The following is a 19,850-nucleotide window of genomic DNA, read 5'->3' on the forward strand; positions in this document are numbered from 1 at the left end:
TTCCCTTGTAATTTCATAGCACAAGAAACCATCTGATCATCAACACTCCTGGTCAAAAATCTGCAGTCCATCAAAATCAGCTGTGATCCAAATGACCTTAATTGCAGTTCAGGGAATAAAATCCAGCCCCAAGCAGCAGGCCCTAAGCACCACCTGACACGTGGTTCTAGTGTTTAAAAGCGAATTATGTGACGACGGCACCTTCTTACTCCGCAGTTCTGCTCCCTGTGTGCATTCAGAGTCATATCCCCCAACTTCATTTTTTTTTTTTTAAAATAAAGGTACGATTTTACGACTTTTTACTCCTATCAGGCTTTGTGAGCCATCACTGCGGGGGGAGAGGGAGACGGATTATGTTCTCGCCCATACATCATCAACAGAATTAACTGTGGGCCTGCTCCAGCACCACTGAAATGGATAGGAATCTTTCCATCGATTTCAACAGACATAGGAATTTAGGGTCTCATTCACTCCTCTGCAGCCCTTAATTACATCCAAGCAACACCAGTGCAGGCAAGAGACTCTGTCCCTCCTGGCAAAGAACCGGTGCCATCAAACCCATGCTGCCAGATGAAAGCAGGAACTGGTTTTATCATTGTCAGTACTTTCTGATACCATTGCGGACTTCAGAAACCTCTTGGTTTAAAACCTGATCAAAATAAAATTCAGAAATGATGCCTCTTACAACACTGATGTCTCTTCTAACGGAAAGCGGCTGGCTGTGAATCTTTCTTTTTTAAAACATTATATATAATGTTTATATATATATATATGGCATATATATATGGCAGGTCAGATGAATACAGAACAATCACAAAACACTCTGGACCAGATCTTCAGCTGGCATAAATTGGCATAGGTCAGTTACTTCAAAGGACAAATGTCTGAAAATCTGGCCCTTTATTCTCAAAGCAACCACAAAAAGTTCACTGTACCTTTAAAAGTAATAATAAAGGAAAGCTTTTCATTGGGCAGCAAAAGCGTAGGAGTTTCCTGATTCATTAACAGGGCACAGCTCAGAAAGCACTTAACAATCATTAATTCAATGAAGAGTAAAAAAGACCTCTCCATCAGACTCAGAAACCTCATTAACACAATTGTTATTGTAAGATGTATATAAAACTTGGAGACATGCCTTAAAACATGGATAAAAAGAGAAATCAAAGCAGGAACAAGCTGTTTGAAGACCGGCAACGAGAATATCCTTCCTCCTTGCCAAAAAACAGCGTTCACATTCCATTGTGTCTCCTCTTCAGGGTCTGACAGAGATATCCACTTCCCACTTTCATTTAAAGGGAACCCCACTGTTTTTCTTCTAGCTGGTAGAAATGTTTTGCCCTTATTTTTAGCAGTGTTTGAGAACAGGGCTCGGAAAATCCACTCAGCCGATGGCAATCACCAGCAAGACTGACTTCTTGGACCTTGGATCCAGCCTGTGCCCAGAACCGGGTAGATTTAGCCTCAAGGGCCTCTTAAGGAAAAGCACCGGCAATCCATTCTGCCTCTCCTCGGGAGCTCTGTGCGCAAAAGTCCAGCAGATAGAACATCCGCAAGGCACTTAACATACATAAAGCACATCTCTTGAATCCCGACTACTTCCTTTTCTTCAGTGCCACCATAACATGGAACCGAGCTAACTACCTAACTTAACTACCTGTACTGATCGCTCAACTGTAACTACACTAAACAATATCAAGACACTAAGGGCTTGTCTACATGGGGGTTTTGAACCATACAAATAGAGTTAATCCGCTTCTAAAACACGAGCCCTACCCATGATGCAACGCATCGCAGTGCATTAACTCTGCACTTAACCTGAAATCTGGAGTCCTCTTGCAAAGTGGACTACGTTTGCGGAGAATTGAATTCGTTTGCACTGTTGTTCGTGTGCAAGCAACAGCTGGCATCACTGTGTGTCTCCAACAGCTATCCCACATGGCTTTTCAGTCGACCATTATTCACCTGCTTACATCCTGTGCCCTCCCCTGCTCTGGTGTCAAGTTCCCAGGACAAACCCTCCCCCATTTGAAAGCTGGCACGGAGCCAGATTTTGCCCATTTGCTCCTGGATTCAAGTGTATCAGCATTCTTGTGATACTACAGCAATTCTACTCCACAACTCCCACAACACACTTGGGCCTGCTGCTTGGAGCCATATTAAGATCCTGGAGCTCATTGCCATCTGGGAAGAAGTAATCGGTGTAGTAAGCTCTTGTGGCCTGCCACCAGCATAAAAACCTGTTTGTAGACACTGCCAAGCAGATGTCCACTACGCAACGTCCCTGGTCTTGAACCCAGGCTTAGGAGTCTCAAGATAGCCGCTGCACCCTGGCCAACACCCAAAGCCTACAAAAATCTGGTGGGCTGAGAAACTACTAGGACTGTAACCCCAGCCAAGGCACCACCCACAGGAGCGGATTGCAGGATCGCCCAGCTCCACCAGTTTGTCCAACCATGCTATTTAAGCCAGGAGAAGAAACAGGAAATGTGTCCGGGCAAAAAGATGGTATCCTGTCATGGCTGTATTGGACCCTGCTTGTGCCTGGACACCATTAAATTAGGCTTGAATAAAGACTGGGAGTGGATGGGTCATTACACAAAGTAAAACTATTTCCCCATGTTTATTCCCTCCCCCCGCACTGTTCTTGTCAACTGCTGGAATTGGGCCACCCTGATTATCACTACAAAAGGTTTTTTTTTCTACTGCTGATAATAGCTCACCTTAACTGATCACTCTTGTTATAGTGGATATGGCAACACCCATTGTTTCATGTTCTCTGTGTGTCTATATATATATATATCTCTCTCTCTCTCTCTTTCTACTGTATTTTCCACTGCATGCATCCGATGAAGTGGGTTTTAGCCCACGAAAGCTTATGCTCAAATAAATGTGTTAGTCTCTGAGATACCACCAGTCCTCCTCGTTCTTTTTGCTGATACAGACTAACACGGCTGCCACGCTGAAACATTTTCAGGCATGAGACTTGAGAACGACAGGCATCCCTAACAACATCCCCTGGGTGTTTCCATTTTCTATTTTCAGTGGCTGCTTAAAGTGCCAAGCAAATGTCTGCACCTCGGACTCCCACTCATCTTGCAGGGTTTCTCCCTTCGTCCAACAAATATCGCGCAGAATGCAACCTACTGCTATAAATGAGCAGTGCCGGTTTTTTTCAGCAGCTTTTTAACCTATTCCACAAATAGCACCATCGCCCTTTCCACTGGCCAACTGTGCTCTCCACTTCCATTCTGCAAATTCCTTCCTTTTGTCCAAGAGGCCAATGAATGGTGTCGTTAACCAGGGGATAAGTCAGGGAATAACCAAAGAAACCTCACCACTATTAGTGTCCTTAGGGTTCCTGTGGGTAAACATCCTTTCTCCACTAATGCAAATAGGGGGTGGCCAACCTGTGTCTCCGGAGCCACACGCGGCTCTTCAGAAGTAAATATGCGGCTCCTTGTACAGGCACCGACTCCAAGGCTGGATCTATGGGTGCCAACTTTCCAATGTGCCAGGGGGTGCTCACTGCTCAATCCCTGGCTTTGTCCCCACTCCACCCCTTCCCCTGAACCTGCTATGCCCTCGCTCTTCCCTCTCCCCCTCCGAGCCTCTTGCATGCCCCGAAACAGCTGATTGGGAGGTGCAGGGAGGGAGGCGCTGATCGGCGGGGCTGCCGGTGGGCGGGAGGTGCTGGGGGGGAGCTGATGGGGGGTTGCTGACATATTACTGGGGCTCTTTGGCAATGTACATTGGTAAATTCTGGCTATTTCTCAGGCTCAGGTTGGCCGCCCCTGAAATAGGATCTCTCAGAGCTCAGCTGTATCACCACAGTCCCTTCCTGGCCACCCTACATTTATGTTTGTAAACCTGCCACGGCGGTCAGCCAGTCCTAGGAACACCACTGCGGAAATGCCCCTTTCTGTGCCCTAGTACAGGGGGCAACTGAGGGAACCCATGCGCCTAATATAGTTTGGGAACCCCAGTGGTCAAAACCTCAATAATTTTCCAAGCATTATCCAGCTTTATAACCTGGTGCAACAGTATCTTTTGCAAGGCATGACACACCCATATGACAGTGGCCCCAACAGTCGATCTCCCCACACCAAATTGGTTGGCCACATACTGGTGGCACTCCGGAGTGGCTAGCTTCCAGATGACAATGGTGACCCAGGTATGGGGGAGCACAGATTGGCATACTGGCTCTGCAACTCTGCAGTCAGAAAAAAAGTTAAAAAATCCCATCCTGAAATTCTCTCGTCAGTGCCGGTCATCCCAGGCCCGGAGAACAGTCCCTTCGCACCAATCCACGCTGGTCTCCTGGGCCCAGAAATAGCGCTGTATGATCTGTAACTGATCCAGGAACCGGTCCTCTAGTACCAACTGCTTCCCCCATTGCTCTCTTTCTCCACGCTCCCATCCTGCTTCCACCACTGCTCAGTCTCCTGCTGCTACGGCCACATCATTTGTTTGGCAATGCGACAGGTGGTCTCCAAAGCCAAATCTGTCCAGCTCTGAGTGCTGAAATACACCCCAAAGAGACTCTGTGTGATCACAGCTGCCACCACAGCGGAGCAGAGCATTGCTGGGCCCACGCTGGCCGACAGCAATTCAAAAATGGCGCTAGCCGGCACAGGAGGGCAGAGGCCTGGGATTTCTCAAAAATCCGAAGCCCCCTGGCTTCCCACAATTCATAGCATCCCAGGAGCTCCAGTGTGGTGCAGTGAAGCTAAGGATCACACCGAGAAGGCAACCCCTTTGGTTCACAGCAAGCCACCACTGTGCGTACACATGACAAACTGAGAAACAGGAGTTCCACATGCACACTATTGGTGCCACTCACCTCCACCGCTTTACCAGATGCAGCGCAACGAGCTTCGCATTCACACACACACACGCACGTAGATAAGCCCCAGGAATGGAGAAAACCCCGGATCTGAACAGACTGGAGTGGTTCTCTGCCATCTGGCACAGCAGTTGGAAGGAACTGAGGTGGTAGAGGGCACTGCGCCCCCCCCTTATATAGCCCCATCCTCAAGACGCTGCTTGGAGACAGTTCAGCACCATTAGACAGTGCAATACCCCGAAGTAGGAATACGCGAGCCACTGGGAGAACTTTCCCTGTCAAGTGAAGGTGGGGCCGAGCCCTCCCTTTCTGTCAAATGTAAGCATTCACTTAAAAAAAAAAAAAAAAAAAAGAAAAAAAGGTTTCTAATACTAATGATTAGGGCTCCATGTCTGTCTCGGAAGTCACAGATTCTGTGACTTTCCATGACTTCTGCACCAGCGGGTGCAGCTGGTTGTGGAACCGCTCCATCAGCCCTGTGGCAGCTGCTTGGGTGGCCCCGGGTAGCGGGCCCTAGGGACCACCAGAGCAGCCACTGGTGTGGCTGGCTCTGGGACCACCTGAGCAGCGGTCCTAAGGGCGGCGGGAGCAAGAGCGGGTGGGCGGCCCTGGGGGACCCCGGCAGCTGGTCTTGATGGCCCCCTGGCCGCAGCCCCCCCCCACAAGCATCACCCCCTCCTGCCCCCCCAGAGCGTCAGCCCCTGCCCTGCCCCCCAGCTAAGATTTAGCCAGAGGTATATAGTACAAGTAATGGACAGGTCACAGGCCATGAATTTTTGGTTACTGCCCATGATCTGTCCATGGCTTTTACAAAAAATACCCATGACTAAATCGTAGCCTTACTTATGGTGGCTGTGAAGAAAATCTACTGAATGTAAACCAACAGTATGTGGCCTTCCCCAGTCCACCACAAAGCGACATTGACAAGACTCTGGTCAGTTTCACAGCTGTTCTTCAAAATACTGTGGACCTTGTGAGTCACTGTGAAACTGACCAGAATCAAGACACTTTCAATCTCCAGTTACTTGAGACACCTTTGAACCAACGTGCACATTCACTGGGAGCAGTGGGGATCCAAAACTAGAGGCTGAAGGACGAATAGAGAAGCACTGTCCCCACCCCCATAACAGCACCCAACCATGCACAAATACAGCTTACAGCAAACAGGCTTCTTGGGGGAAGCATAAAATAGCACAGACCCTTCAACATCCTCGAGGCTCCAGGATTGGGTGGAGAAGGCAGACAGGAAGCCCCTTTCTCCCTTTCAGTAGCCACAGAAGGTCTTCAAATGTATTAGATACTTACACCCCAGAGGCTGATACAGAAGTGGAGTTCCTGAGCAGTACTCTGGTAGGAATCTCACCTTCTCAGCAGCTGAGAGCGCTGGGTTTTTCACTAGGATATTGCCCCTGCACTTCATACCTCTCAGTTCCTGGACAATAGGTTTGGTCAGGCCTGGCTGCTGGGTGCACAGAATATTTTTCAAGTTTTGTAGCTTACCCTGGGATAACGTGCATTGGGGGAGGGATAACTCAGCGGTTTGAGCATTGGCCTGCTAAACCCAGGGTTGTGAGTTCAATCCCTGAGGGGGCCATTTGGGGATCTGGGGCAAAAATTGGGGATTGGTCCTGCTTTGAGCAGGGGGTTGGACTAGATGACCTCCTGAGGTCCCTTCCAACCCTGATATTCTAAGAGAACAAAGCCGGTTTTAAAGGAGACACATTCCAGCTATAATAGGCTCCAAAAGCCAGCATGGTCTGCAGCTCCTGAGCACGTTCCCTTTACTGTACTACAGTCAAGGGCCGGGGACTCTGAGGCAGACGATACAGTCCTATTCACCAGCAGGAGGTTTGCTTAATTCTTATTTATCATTATTCTAGTTTATATAAAAGGAAAAAAATATTTTCAAAAACTTCTAGGTTCAGTGATCATTGTACATGCTGGGCTTGCTATAGTAGTCTCACAGGAAGAGTAACAAGTAATAGAGAAACCACAGCATTTGCAAATGTGCACTGACAGCACTTCTGCTGCAAAAGCTAACAAAATAAAACCGTTTCTGAAGGCTCTGCTGCTGGCCAAATTATTTTTAGTCAAAACTCTTCACCTGTTTATTAAGAGGAGGCTGATCAAATGCTGTAGCTGCAGTTCTCCAGCCAGGTCATGTTGAACAGCATTAAGTCAAACAGACCTAAGGAACTTAAATCTTAAACCTTCACTTCAAAAACACACACGCGCATACACACACACACACACACACACAGAGATAAAACAAACCACATCATAAATTATCCTGCTGGTGAGGCTTCCCGGCAAGATACATTCTTGTCTCATTTTCTGCACTGTCTTTTAGATGTTGCAAATACTGTCCTGGAAGCGTTGAAGAGACAGGAAAACCTCTTGCTCAATGGGTTCACATCCGCCTTTCAGAAATTTTGCTTGACAGGGCGCGTCTATTGACTGATACGATCACACCAAGTTGATCTGATTACTGGTGGCTGTTGCTGACTAACTGTTAAGAAACTGTCAATTAATCCGAAACTAAAGTGCATTATAAGACACTAAAAAAGAATCTTACCACTTTGGACTTGAATTCTCGGCTGGATACAATGGGCCGGATTCTAAACTCACTGTTAAAACTTCCATGGAATTAATTCTTATTTACCCTGGAGTAAGCAAGAGCGCCGTCAAGGTCAGTCAGTCAGTCAGATCTGCTATGCAAGGGCAGAACGACAGCTGTCCTAAAGCTAACTTACTTGGCCACAGGATGATTCCCCTTTTCCCACCCTTGCCCCCTATGCCAGGGGCCAGAAGAGGATGAGCATAGAAGCTGTTATGCCAGGCGAATCCTCAGACATCCAGATCCACTGGACGTCTGGGATAGTGACAGAACACAGGTGCAGCAGGGGCCAGCATCTGGCCTAAAATTTTTCAATTCCAACCAATTTTCTGTGGAACTCATCTCTCCCTCTGCTTTAATTTGTACCTCTAATTACGGCACCTAACTCGTATTACGAAAATAAACTCTTCACTTGAAAAAGAATGCTGTAAATCTGAAACCCTTTTATGGGCTGATGTGACTCATACCATCACTCAGGAATAAAATCTGATCCCAGATTAAAGGTAAACATAACCCAGAGTCACAAGACAAATCTGAGAAGAACCTTGCACCGAAAACTTAGGGTCAACTTCAGAACTGCTCAGACTAGACAGTAGCATGTAAGGAGGAAAGACTTTTCAGAGATTTGTACAAACAGAACGGAAACATCTGAATGATGTCAATGGAAGCAAACTCATTTCCCAAGAGCAGGCAGAGACACTTACACCAGAGATTTGGATTCACCCTTTTATAACGGTTTTCTACTGCAACCTCTGTACATTACCTGAGCATACCTTGGCACATTGCTACTTTGTGCTGGGATATCAGCAGGACAAACGGGAACAAGCCTAGCACACAGGGCAGCTCAGGGAGGGGAAGCACAGTCGGCAATGCCCAGGACATTAGGCAGTGCACGAGAGGTTACACGCAAGGCAGAGACCCAGGACTCTACCCCTATGGAGTTAAAAACACAAACGTTTACAGCGCATTCCACTCTGCAGGGTGTATTACAGACTCCCAGCAACCAGATGGTCTAACCCGGGGTGGCCAACCTGTGGCTCTGGAGCCCCATGCGGCTCTTCAGAGGTTAATATGCGGCTCCTTGTACAGGCACCGACTCCGGGGCTGGAGCTACAGGTGCCAACTTTCTAATGTGCCGGGGGGCGGAGGGGGGGTGCTCACTGCTCAACCTCTGGCTGTGCCCCAGGCCCTGCCCCCAAGCCTGCCATGCCCTTGCTCCCCCCCACCAGAGCCTCCTGCACACCGCGTAACAGCTGATCGCGGCGGGCGAGAGGCGTGGGGGGGGAGTGGCAGGCACTGATTGGTGGGGCTGCTGGTGGGCAGGAGGCGCTGCAGGTTGGAGTGGAGGGAGCGGATGGGGGGCTGCTGACGTATAACGGGGACTCTTTGGCAATGTGCCTGGGTAAATTCTGGCTCCTTCTCAGGCTCAGGTTGGCGGCCCCTGGTCTAACCTATCGCATGCTTATGAGGGAGCCTCTGTAACAAACCAGGGCTGCAGCCGGTAGCTCATTAAAACGCACATCTACAACACACCTGTGCTCAACGATTCCCAGAATGGAGCTGAGCCACTTCCTCCCTGCCCGCTTTGGGGGATTAGCACCCCAGGGAGGATACATTCGTACAGAGCTTCTCTGCCTTCCATGGCATGCAGGGACTGCAACTGTGCCTGTCCTCTCTGCTGGGCCCGATGGGAAGAGACTCACTCTCCCCACACGCCCAACCACAATCCAGCCCCTAATGTTCGTATTAGAGGTGGACCTAGCTCATAAAGTTCAAATCCAGATTGGGAGTCACACTTCCCCAAAGCATGAGGGGCTTGGGACAGAGGCACCGCGTGGGCTCCATGTAACAGAAAGGACTGACCAGCTCAGAAGTTCAGAGAAGTGTCCTCCCCAACATTCGGGGGGGTTTGCCCCCAGGCCACTGCCAGATTTGCACCGTGCTGTGACAAGGTGAAGCACTTCGCAGGTACCAGGTATTACTAGCATGATGCTGACTTTCTCTAAATCCTGCCCGACAGGCAAGTGTCCCTTTTCGCTCTGCGGCTAGCCAGGAACTTCTACACTGCAGCCCTTGGGGTGATTACACAGCACAAGCTGGTAACATTTCACTAAAATGCCATCTCCAAATTCAAGGGGTCAAGCGGAGGATTTTAAACAGGAACTGCCTCCTGTATGTTAACCACAACGAAGTCATCGAACCCTCTGACATCAGAACCTGTTGCTATGGAAAAGACTTATGTGGTTCAGAGATGCAGTTTGTTCAGCAGCAAGATCTCCTGCAAGAGGGGAAAATACAGAGCTTCATTTAAAATACCCGATCTGGTCATTTGGAGGACAAATACTGTCAGGGCCAAATGCTGCCCTCAGATGCTGGCAACAGTCACTGAAGTCAAGGGGTGCTATGCCCGTGTACCTGAGATCGGAACCAGGCCCTAAGGCCTTCACTCAAAGCATTGAGCTCTTCAAAATCACTTACTGCCATCATTGCCCGAAGATAAGTTTATGGGTCCACTGTATGAATAGTTCACCTATCTTGTACTCTCTAGGAGTAAAGAGGGCCAGAACAAGGCCTGTCAACTACTTAATGCGGGTCTTCTGCACAAGGGTGAATTTCACCCTATAAGCTAGGAGATTGGCATATTCTGATAGCAATGGACAGTACAAGTCTCCTTCCCCGACCATCAGCCCCCCAAACCTCAAAATCTTCTGTATTTCCTTCCTTATGACTATGGATTTTTTTTTCCTAGCTTATCTTAGAGTTTGATACTGCCACCCATCACCATAGTATCCGAGCACATTTTTCCCAGCATAAACTGGGAAAGCAGGAAACTTTATTATGCCTGGAACTCATTTATAATGCACAAAAACAACGTAAGTGTCCAACAATATCTGGCCCATACTCTGGCTTGAAGATGCAGGGCCAGAATCTGATCGCTGCCATGCTGATGTAAATCTGATGTAACCCCAAATGGGTAGAGCTATTCTGACATAGACAAAATCCGAATTCAGTCAACAATACTTAATAAATCCTATAAGCCATCTCATTTTCTTTACTGGTCCTTGTCTAGAATACTGTACCTTAATCTAGCATGTAATATCAGATCCAGAGACAGATGCTTAAGAGACCACATGTGTCAGTGGCTTTCTGATTTGTTGCTGATAGCTAACTTTGGTTTACTTTTGATGATACATCTTCTAATACCAACATTCAACAATATGTTGAAGGTGAGAATCATACTTTTGAGATTTTAGTCACATATCCTGTTCATTTGCTATGACTTTGCTCTGCTAACCATCACTGGTGTATATTAACTCAGACTTATACTGCTTTGGGGCATACATACACAGAAAGTTTGTATATGCAGGCTCACAGCAAATGTTAACACCACCTATGTGGAATTTTATAAGAACAGTTATGAAATTGTATTACTTTTCCTCTAATTCTGATACTGGTGGGCACCTTAAAGTTTCACGACTCCCCAATGGGGCTATATCTGTGCATGTGCTGATATAACACTATTTCACTGACTAGGCCCCGGTCTACACTACAAACTCAGGCTAGTATAACTATGTCGCTCGAGTGTGGAAAATCCACACCCCTGAATGAAGCAGTTATGCCAACCGAACTCCCGGTGTAGATAGCGCTGTGTCAACGGGAGGGCTTCTCCTGCGACATAGCTACCACCTTCTCACGTAGGCAGTTACTGTGCCGATGGGAGAAGCTCTCTCATCGGCGTAGGTAGCGTCTTCCCTAAGCGGTACAGCAGCACTCTAAAGTTTTCTTGTCTTTTATTATTTAATATTTTATACTAGGTGTCCAGAGGCCTGGATCAAGATCTGGAACCCAAGATGACAGGAACTGTACAAACAAATATGAAGACATGGTCCCTCATCCTAGAATCTTACAATGTAAGACGACAAGGGTCATGAGAAAAGAGGGTAGATATTACACAAAGTTGCCATTTTGTGCACAGTAAGGGAGAGGGAGAAATCAGAGATGACCATCAGATTAAAAAGCATGAAGCACATGGAGAATGGTGGTGTCAACACTGGCAGAGAAGGTCGGAGAAAGTTGCAGAGGGAAAAAAAACAAGGAAGCAGATTTGCGCATATTAAGTATAAATTGATTGTGAGACATCCAGGAAGAGGTATCTGAGACAGGTGGAGATGTAAAACTGGATGAAGAGGGGCAGAGTGGGAGTGGAGAAGACAACGGGAAAGTCACCAGCATAAAGACAGCAGATGGAATCATGTGAGGAGACGAGATCACCCTGAGAGAGGGCGTAAAAGGAGAAGTTCTGGTTATATAAAATTAAGGGGAAACATTTGTAAAGGCTTCTTGTAATGTGGCATTTGGGGGATTTTTAATATAGAATTTCCTGGCTCTGCAGCGTTTGTGTATTTTAAACTACAATGTCCTATTTAGATTTTCTCCCTTACAACCTTAACTCCTGCTTAATATAATCTGGACTGTGAATCATACAAAGGGCGTTCGTGCAATATTCTCCGTCATTGCCTGGTCTCCTTCCTCTTGCATTTTCTGCAGTGTGCTCCTTCTGAGACTACAGTTTCTCTGCATAATACCCACATCCCGATGTCAACCAGGGAAACTAAGAGGAAATAATATAAGAAGAGATGGGCCAAAAGTAAAACCCAGATCCTAACAGTCCCGTCCTTTGGGGAAAATGGGATCTGGATCTGAATTTTGCAGCTGGTTCTCTCCAAGGGTATGTCTACACTGCAATTAGACAACCTCAGCTGACCTGTGCCAGTTGTTCGAGCTAAGGGGCTCAAGCTAAGGGGCTGTTGAATTGTGGCACAGATATTTGGGCTCAGGCTGCACTACGCAGGGTCCTAGAGCCTGAGTGCCACACCGAGCCTCACATCTAAAATATGGGAAAGCTCCTGGCAAGGATAACTTCAATGCAGAATTGTTCAAGGTAAATCCTAAACAAGCAGCCAGCATCTATCCTGGCCCCTCTATTTACATCAGTCTGGGAAAGGGGAAAAGTGCCAGATGAGTGGACCAATGTGGTTATAGTGAAATTACCAAAAAAAGAAAAGGAGTACTTGTGGCACCTTAGAGACTAACCAACTTATTTGAGCATAAGCTTTCATGAGCTACAGCTCACAAGGAACTCTCAGTGACTGTAATAACTGGCATGGTATCACACTTTTAACTGCGCCAACCAAAGTATTGTGTAAGATCATAGTCCATCTTATATCAGAGGCAATTGATAGCATTCTCAGAAAAGAGCAAGCTGGTTTTTGGAAAGGGCGTGCATGCACAGACCAGATCGTCACTCTATGAAACATAATAGAATAGTGCTTAGAATGGCAACAGCAACTCTACATAAACTTCATGGACTTTGAGAAGGCTTTTGATAGCATTCACGGGACCAGCCTATGGCGCATTCTGCGAGCATATGGAACTCCTTTCCGTATAATCAATGTCATCAAAAGCTTCTATTTCAACTTTACATGCAGTGTTGATCAAAGAGAGCTCAGTTTTGAAGTCAAAACAGGAGTACGTTGGGGTGTGTCATGTCTGCAATCCTCTTCAACACTGCAATGCAGCGTACAACAGAAGACATGCCAAGAGGCATTAAATGGACGCTCTTCTCATCCCTTGAAGACCTGGACTTCGCAGACGATGTCGCTTTCCTATCACATACCCAACACCATATACAAGAAAAAACAACTCGAATCAACGCATTCAGCCAGCAAATTGGACTGAAAATGAACCGCAATAAGACAGATATCATAACCTTTAATATTGCCTCACCATCACCGGTATGGAGAGAGGATTATGTTCTCACCAATGTAGAAACATTCACATACTTGAGCAGCACCTTCAGCCAGGACGGGGAACAAGCCAGGACATCCTGAACAAAATCAGTAAAGCCAGGTATGCCTTCAGGAGCTTAAATACAGTCTGGAAATCATCAAAACAACACGCCAAAACCAAACTCAAGATTTATCAGAGCTGCATACTTTCAACACTACTTTGGAGTGCAGAATGCTGGGGAATGAGAAAGTCTGACATGTCCAAACTGTCTTCATTCCACACAACCTGCCTCAGAAAAACCCTCCGTATCTTTTGGCCCAGAACAATTTCAAACCAAGATCTATTGACACAGTGCAGCCAAGAGGATATGAGAACCACCACTGCCAGGAGGCGTTGGAGATGGATCAGTCATGTGCTTCGGATGGAAACTAATTCCATCACCAGAGTAGCAAGATGATGGACACCTGAAGGCAAATGAAAATGAGGCCGCCAGAAAACAACATGCGAAGAGCTGTGGAAGCCGAGCTGAAAAACCTGGGGCACAGCTGGGGAACCACTGAAAGATCTACCAGAAACAGACAGGAGCAGAGGAAGCTTCGTCACTGCCCTAAACGTCAGAGGCGTAATAGGAACATGATGATGATTAGCCCAAGCCTCAGAAGCCTGAGTCAGCTGGCGTGGGCCAGCCACAGGGTTTTAATTGTAATCTAGACATACCCAAGCCCTGTGTCCATGGCCCTGGGGAAAATTCAGAGACGGTTCCAAACCTGGCAACTTGGGCCCCTCTCTAGATGCAAGGAATTCCGAAAATGATGCTGTACAAAGAACCCAACTAACAGCAGGCCTGGTATTCTCAACATTTCCATACCTGCCACTGGAAAAAAAATGACTTATGGACCAAACAAACTGCAAGCATTATAGAGTGACATTTTTTGCCAGTATGTTGAACACAGAATCACAGGGTTAGACGAGAGACCACAAGGGTCAGTCTAATCCCCTGCCAAGATGTAGGATTTGTTGGGTCTAAAGCACCCAAGGCAGATGAAAATGTGTGCAACAACCAGCTAGAACTGGCACATAGCCCCTAGACCTAATGGTGAGACAAGCTGGGGAAATCAGCACTGTTATCCTGAGCCTCTTGCTTTGGGTTTTTAACAACCTCTCCCACATTCCCATCCCTCAGCTGCCCAGGCCTTGTATCATGGTCATCACTCATCCTGCCAAGATCTAGATTGAAACTCCTTGGAAACCAGTTATTACTTGCAGGATGGGTCACCGGGGAGAGACCAGAGGCACTCAGTTTGCAAATGAAAGGCATGAACCCTTGTGGGCTGCTGAAACCACTTCTATTAAAAACACCGAAATATTCTGGGTGACTGAAATGTTCTAAATGGCAAGATTTAGGCTCAGTTCCTGTGGGTAAGTGCCGACTTTGACAAGAATCTTTCAAGTCACTCAGAATGAATGAGAAAAACAAACCAAGAAAAAGTGTGTCATTCAAGAGCGATTTGCTTTGCTAGTTTCCCCTGACTGAACACTCCTGCCAGCAAATAAAATGCTGAGTTTTCATTAGACCCACTATGCGCCGGTTCTTTGAACTGATCACATTTTGCAATAATAGGCAGGAGATCTCTTTTTTCCACATCACTATGGTGGCTGCAACATTTTTGAAGCGACCATTTTGTTCTTCAATCTGCACGTGATTTATTTATTTTATTTTATTTTTTTGCTGGTGAAAGGTGCAAGATTCACAGCCCCAAAAGACCAAATACCGCTATTTGTCAACAGAATGGGTACAGCATGGGCAGTGATGGTGAAAGCTTCCCCAGTTCTCTGCCACCAGTATGGGACTACATGTAGGAGTGAGAAAGGAGTTCACTGTCCACAACCCAGTCAATCTTTGGCCTCGCTGAAGCTGCCAGCAAGAGGCACAAGCAGGGCTAATTGTGAGGGTTTGGGTGATGAGACGCACCACAAGACTAAGACACAAAGCAGGCAAACAAATGCTAACAGCTTTCAGCCACTACTTACTTACCTGGGCTAGATTCAAACTGGAAGACTATAGCTGAAAAGCTTGCTAAACTGTTACCAATCCACCAAGGTATCCAGTCCCTCTAAATACCATTGTGTAACTCCATGTATGTTTTTATCTATACACACACATACATATACACACACACACACACACAGAGATTGTCTGGTCACTTTAGCTTTTCATCCTGTAAACTCTAAATATATATAAATAAATACGTAAATAAATTGCGCATGCTATCAAAGCTTCCCCTACATGGGAAATATTTTAGATCTTGAAATAAATAAGACAAATGTACATATCAGTATGATGGAGGTAAATTATGAATTTCCAATTCTGTACCTACTCAGATAACATCACCTAAGATGCCTTAGCCTATATAAAGTGTTTGTTACACTGTATAGATATTTTAAACATGTGGTCACAAACTATTACAAAATCACTTCGCCCTAAATATCAGAAAGGCAAATGACACCTCAGATCCCTCATTACTGTACTGTGCATGCAGATCAGCGTCAAGGTCCTGTGGCTCACCCCTGACAATCTCACCTTTCATGTGGCTCACCCCTGACTATCTCACCTTCACTATCTCATCTGTTATCCAGGTCCCTCCCCTACTACATACATTTACTTGGAAGCTATTTTCAGCTCTTTGAATATCTCAATTTTTCTGGTGTTCTTTTCTCCAGATTCCTAGTCCTGTTCACTAACGTCATTCTGGTCTCCAGACTTCTACATTTGCTATAAACAAGCATCAAAGAGCCAAATCTTGGATTCTCTGCACATCCCAGGCTATGGGAGATCGGGGTGTGCAAGGAACACAAGACGAGGTCCATACAAAGCTTCACTGAAACTCTCTTTCTAAAGCAGCGATGCTCAGAATGAGATTCACGAGCCACAAGTGGCTCTTTGCAGCACCTGATACTAAAACACTGGGTAATTTAATTACATCATTAACCAGTCAGAATGCTTTTAATATGTTATTAACTAATTAAGTTAAATTAACAACTTATTTGCTATGGGAATTGTGTATGTGTGTGTATATATATATAAACACTCTTAAGTATGTCCCCTGTCATACGGTTTAAATATGACTAGTACTACAGTAAATGAAACAACAAATTCACACTACTCCAGCTCTTTTGGGTAACGTTGATTGTTAATTTCACTCCTGAACCACTGAGGTCTGAGTATCACTTATCTAAAGTATTTATATGGTCTCCCTTGCACAGTAGTTGAGTTGTCACCATCTTTATTGTATTTATCCTTGCAAAAATCCACTCCAGGAATAAATCAATACAGTGTGTAAACACAACATTCAAAGTCAAAAATGGCCTTTCCAAGGTTTCTCACTTGACAAGGTACGTGCTCTGTTAGACAGAAACATAGTGGAAGGGTCCCAGCTGTAGCTCCAAATCATGCTGTAGATCTAAATCAAAGGACTTTTCTGTGTATATAAGAGCAGATTTTAAAGTCTTATCAAGTACAACCAAAGGTTCCTCTTTAATGCACACAGATTTTTATTCTGCACTCGCCAGGGTGCAATTAGCCTGTACAAGACAAGCGAACAGGCTAAGGAAGTGGATATACTGTAGTGCTAAAGCGGATTCCACAAAGAGGGAACCCATGGAGTGTAACAATGTCTGAATGCATCCGATGACGTGAGCTGTAGCTCACGAAAGCTTATGCTCAAATAAATTGGTTAGTCTCTAAGGTGCCACAAGTCCTCCTGTTCTTTTTGCGAATGTTTTTTTTAAAAAGTAGTGAAATTTGTAACGCTGTAAAGGGTTAAAACTTGGCTGGGATCTGAGGGTCTGCAGAACTCAGAGGGCACAAGCAGAGGCCGCTGGAGAATGACAAGTAGTCATAACAGGAAAACAATGAGCAATTCGTTTTCTCTCTCCTTCAGAGCAGACGCACCAGCCCCAGATGTAATCGTCTCTCGGGAGCAGACACAGGCGCCGCTCAGCACGCAACCTTTGGGCCACACCGCAACGCACATTATCAACAGAATCAGAATTAGCAGGGTGCACCCAAATCTCGGTGCACTGAAGAGGGGCGGGGGGCACTTTTGTGCCACGGATTACGGCACCCAGCTGTGGAATCTGGGCTTCCCAGTACGGTCTCCCCACCTCTGGAAACCGGGCTCGCGGGGTGAAGGCAGGGGAGGGGAGACAGGGAACTGAATCAAGCCCTAAGGAGGGGAGGCGGCAGGGGGCTAAGGCAGAAGCCCTCGGGGGAGCGGGGCCCCCACACACAGGGCTGGGTTAGATCAGAGAATGGGCGCCCAGCCCGCTCCCCGCGCCCGTGGGTTCCCAGCAGCCGCCCCGTCCTGAGTCAATGGGAGCCGTTCCGGGAAAGGGCTGGAGCCCGGCCGGGCCCGGGTCCAGCGCCCAGCGCCGGGGGCCCGGGCCGCGCTCACCCACCTTGCCGGGCAGCGAGCCCCCCACGTGCAGCAGCAGCGCGCCCACCAGCCAGCCGGGCCCCATCCCGCCGCGCCGCTCGCCCAGCAGACCCCGCGGCGCCGAGACTGAAACCCGGAGCCGGCCGAGGGGTGGAGCGGGGCGGCGCCGGCTCTGGGACGTCCCCCCCTCGCAGGGCTGAGCGGAAGCCGGACGCTGCCCGCCCTCTGTCCCGGGCCGCCGGCTCAGGCGTGGGGGCGGCTTCTGGGCCCCCCCCGCAGCTCTCCTTGCCTCGCCTGGAGTGTGGCCCTGCACGGTGGGAAACAAAGATCCGAGGGGAGGGATCCCAGGGAATAAGGCGGCTTGCAGGAGGCGGATCCAGTCCCCACCCCCAAAGGTCAGTCCCAACTGCGCAGGATGGGTCACACGTGCCTTGGGCTTGGGACAGGGCAAATGGGGCTCCCCCAAGGCTTGGGCCAGCGCTAGCCCGCTGGGGGCCCGAGGCAAGAATATTTTTGCGGCCGCTAAGGGCGACTGCTTGCCTTGCCTTGTTCCCACAAACCAAAAATATCCCACCCCAAGCTCCACTAATGCAGGGGGTAAAAAGTCCTCATTAAATGAGATGAAGGGGATTTGGAGGGCAATACTAAACTGAGGCCCTGTCCCCCGCTTGGGGCCCTGAGAAATGCCTTACACGCCCTGCTCGACACTACAGACCTATGTGGCTATAACGCCGGTTTGCTCAGCGACACAGTTAGCCCGAGTGGACCAAACTCCTGGTCGACAAGAAGCCTTCTCCCGTTGATATAGCTACCACCTCTCAGGGAGGTGGATTAACTACGCCAGTGATTCTCAAACTTTTGTACTGGTGACCCCTTTCACATAACAAGCCTCTGAGCGCGACCCCCTCTTATAAATTAAAAACACTTTTACATATATTTAACTCAATTATAAATGCAGGAGGCAAAGCGGGGTTTGAGGTGGAGGCTGACAGTTTGTGACCCCCCCATGTAATAACCTTGCGACCCCCTGAGGGGTCCCAACCCCCAGTTTGAGAACCCCTGATTTATGCTAATGGGAGAAGCTCCCCCGTTGGGAGTAGGTAGGATCTTCACTAAGCACTACAGTGGTGCATCTGCTGTGCTGTACGTGTAGACAAGCCCTTCGTTTGCTCATACCTAGCATCACTACTGCCCGGCGGGGCTGATCCAAGTGTGATGGATTAGACATATTCCTCCAGGGCAAATGACACGTCTTTCCCCTTCCTGCACTGCACCCATGGCCTGCAGTACAATCAGCTGCACCTGTCCAATTGGAATCTATTCCCTGAGGCCTTGTGTACACTGGGACATGACTCATGTCTTTAGTGCAGACAAAGAAAATTGTGTTTAAGAACAGGTCTGCTACTTGTGATTAACCCTAGGGTACCTTTTCAAGGTTAACTATGACCAGCTAACTGGCTTTAAAATATGATAGTAAACATGACTTAGCACCTAGTGTAGACAGGGACAAGACTTGTTTAAAAACATGTTAGCAGATTCTGGTTAATGCCCTGGTCCTCTCCAGAGTTAACCATGACTGAGTAACATGATCCCTGTGTGGGAGTGGGGAAAACCATGACCAGCAAAGAAGTTTTTACACAGGCTTGTCCTGCTCTACATTGGCAGCTGTCATGTTTGACATCAAGATACATTTTCCCATTGTAGACACAGACTATGACTATAATAAAAGTTTCCTTGTCTGTATTTACTCTGTAGCAAAAACTGTCATGTTTAATGGGCCAAACACTACTCCCCTTACTTGTGGAAATAGTCCCACTGGCTTCAAGTCATCTCTTGGGAAGGGAGAGAAGGTGGAGGTTCAGATGCCGCAATGATGTGAGCCATAAAAGTATCTGGATAGATTGGGGCAACACCAATTAGAGGGAGGGGGGAAGACAGGAACTACACAGCAGGGTGGAGTGGGGATGGGTAGTATAGTCTCAGCAGGAACGTTTCTATCTAGGTGGTCCCTTTTCTGTTTCCCCTTCATTATTTATTTCTCTGAGCTGCTATTTTGCCTTTGTTAACACTTCAGCTTTTTTCCAGTCCCTTCTACAGCTTCATCCTCCACCAAATATGCTTTCTAAACGTGTGATGTTAGGGGGGATGGAAATCACACTCCAAG

The 19,850-nt window shown here is 47.4% G+C and overlaps 1 protein-coding gene across 2 annotated transcripts in view; it reads right to left on the reverse strand.

Annotated features, from left to right (window-relative positions):
• Positions 1 to 17,915, reverse strand: part of LOC102933534 (tumor necrosis factor receptor superfamily member 1B) — a 38,948-nt gene extending 21,033 nt beyond the window's left edge. The window contains exon 1 of one of the 2 annotated variants that reach the window (XM_037881216.2): positions 17,709 to 17,915. In XM_037881216.2, the coding sequence (XP_037737144.1) occupies positions 17,709 to 17,771 (63 nt within the window). In that variant the 5' untranslated portion in view covers positions 17,772 to 17,915. The remainder of the gene's footprint in view (positions 1 to 17,708) is intronic. The other variant, XM_037881215.2, reaches the window with a different exon arrangement.
• Positions 17,916 to 19,850: the final 1,935 nt, after the last annotated feature.

This window comes from Chelonia mydas, chromosome 18, assembly GCF_015237465.2.
Source record: "Chelonia mydas isolate rCheMyd1 chromosome 18, rCheMyd1.pri.v2, whole genome shotgun sequence".
Classification (NCBI taxonomy): domain Eukaryota; kingdom Metazoa; phylum Chordata; order Testudines; family Cheloniidae; genus Chelonia; species Chelonia mydas.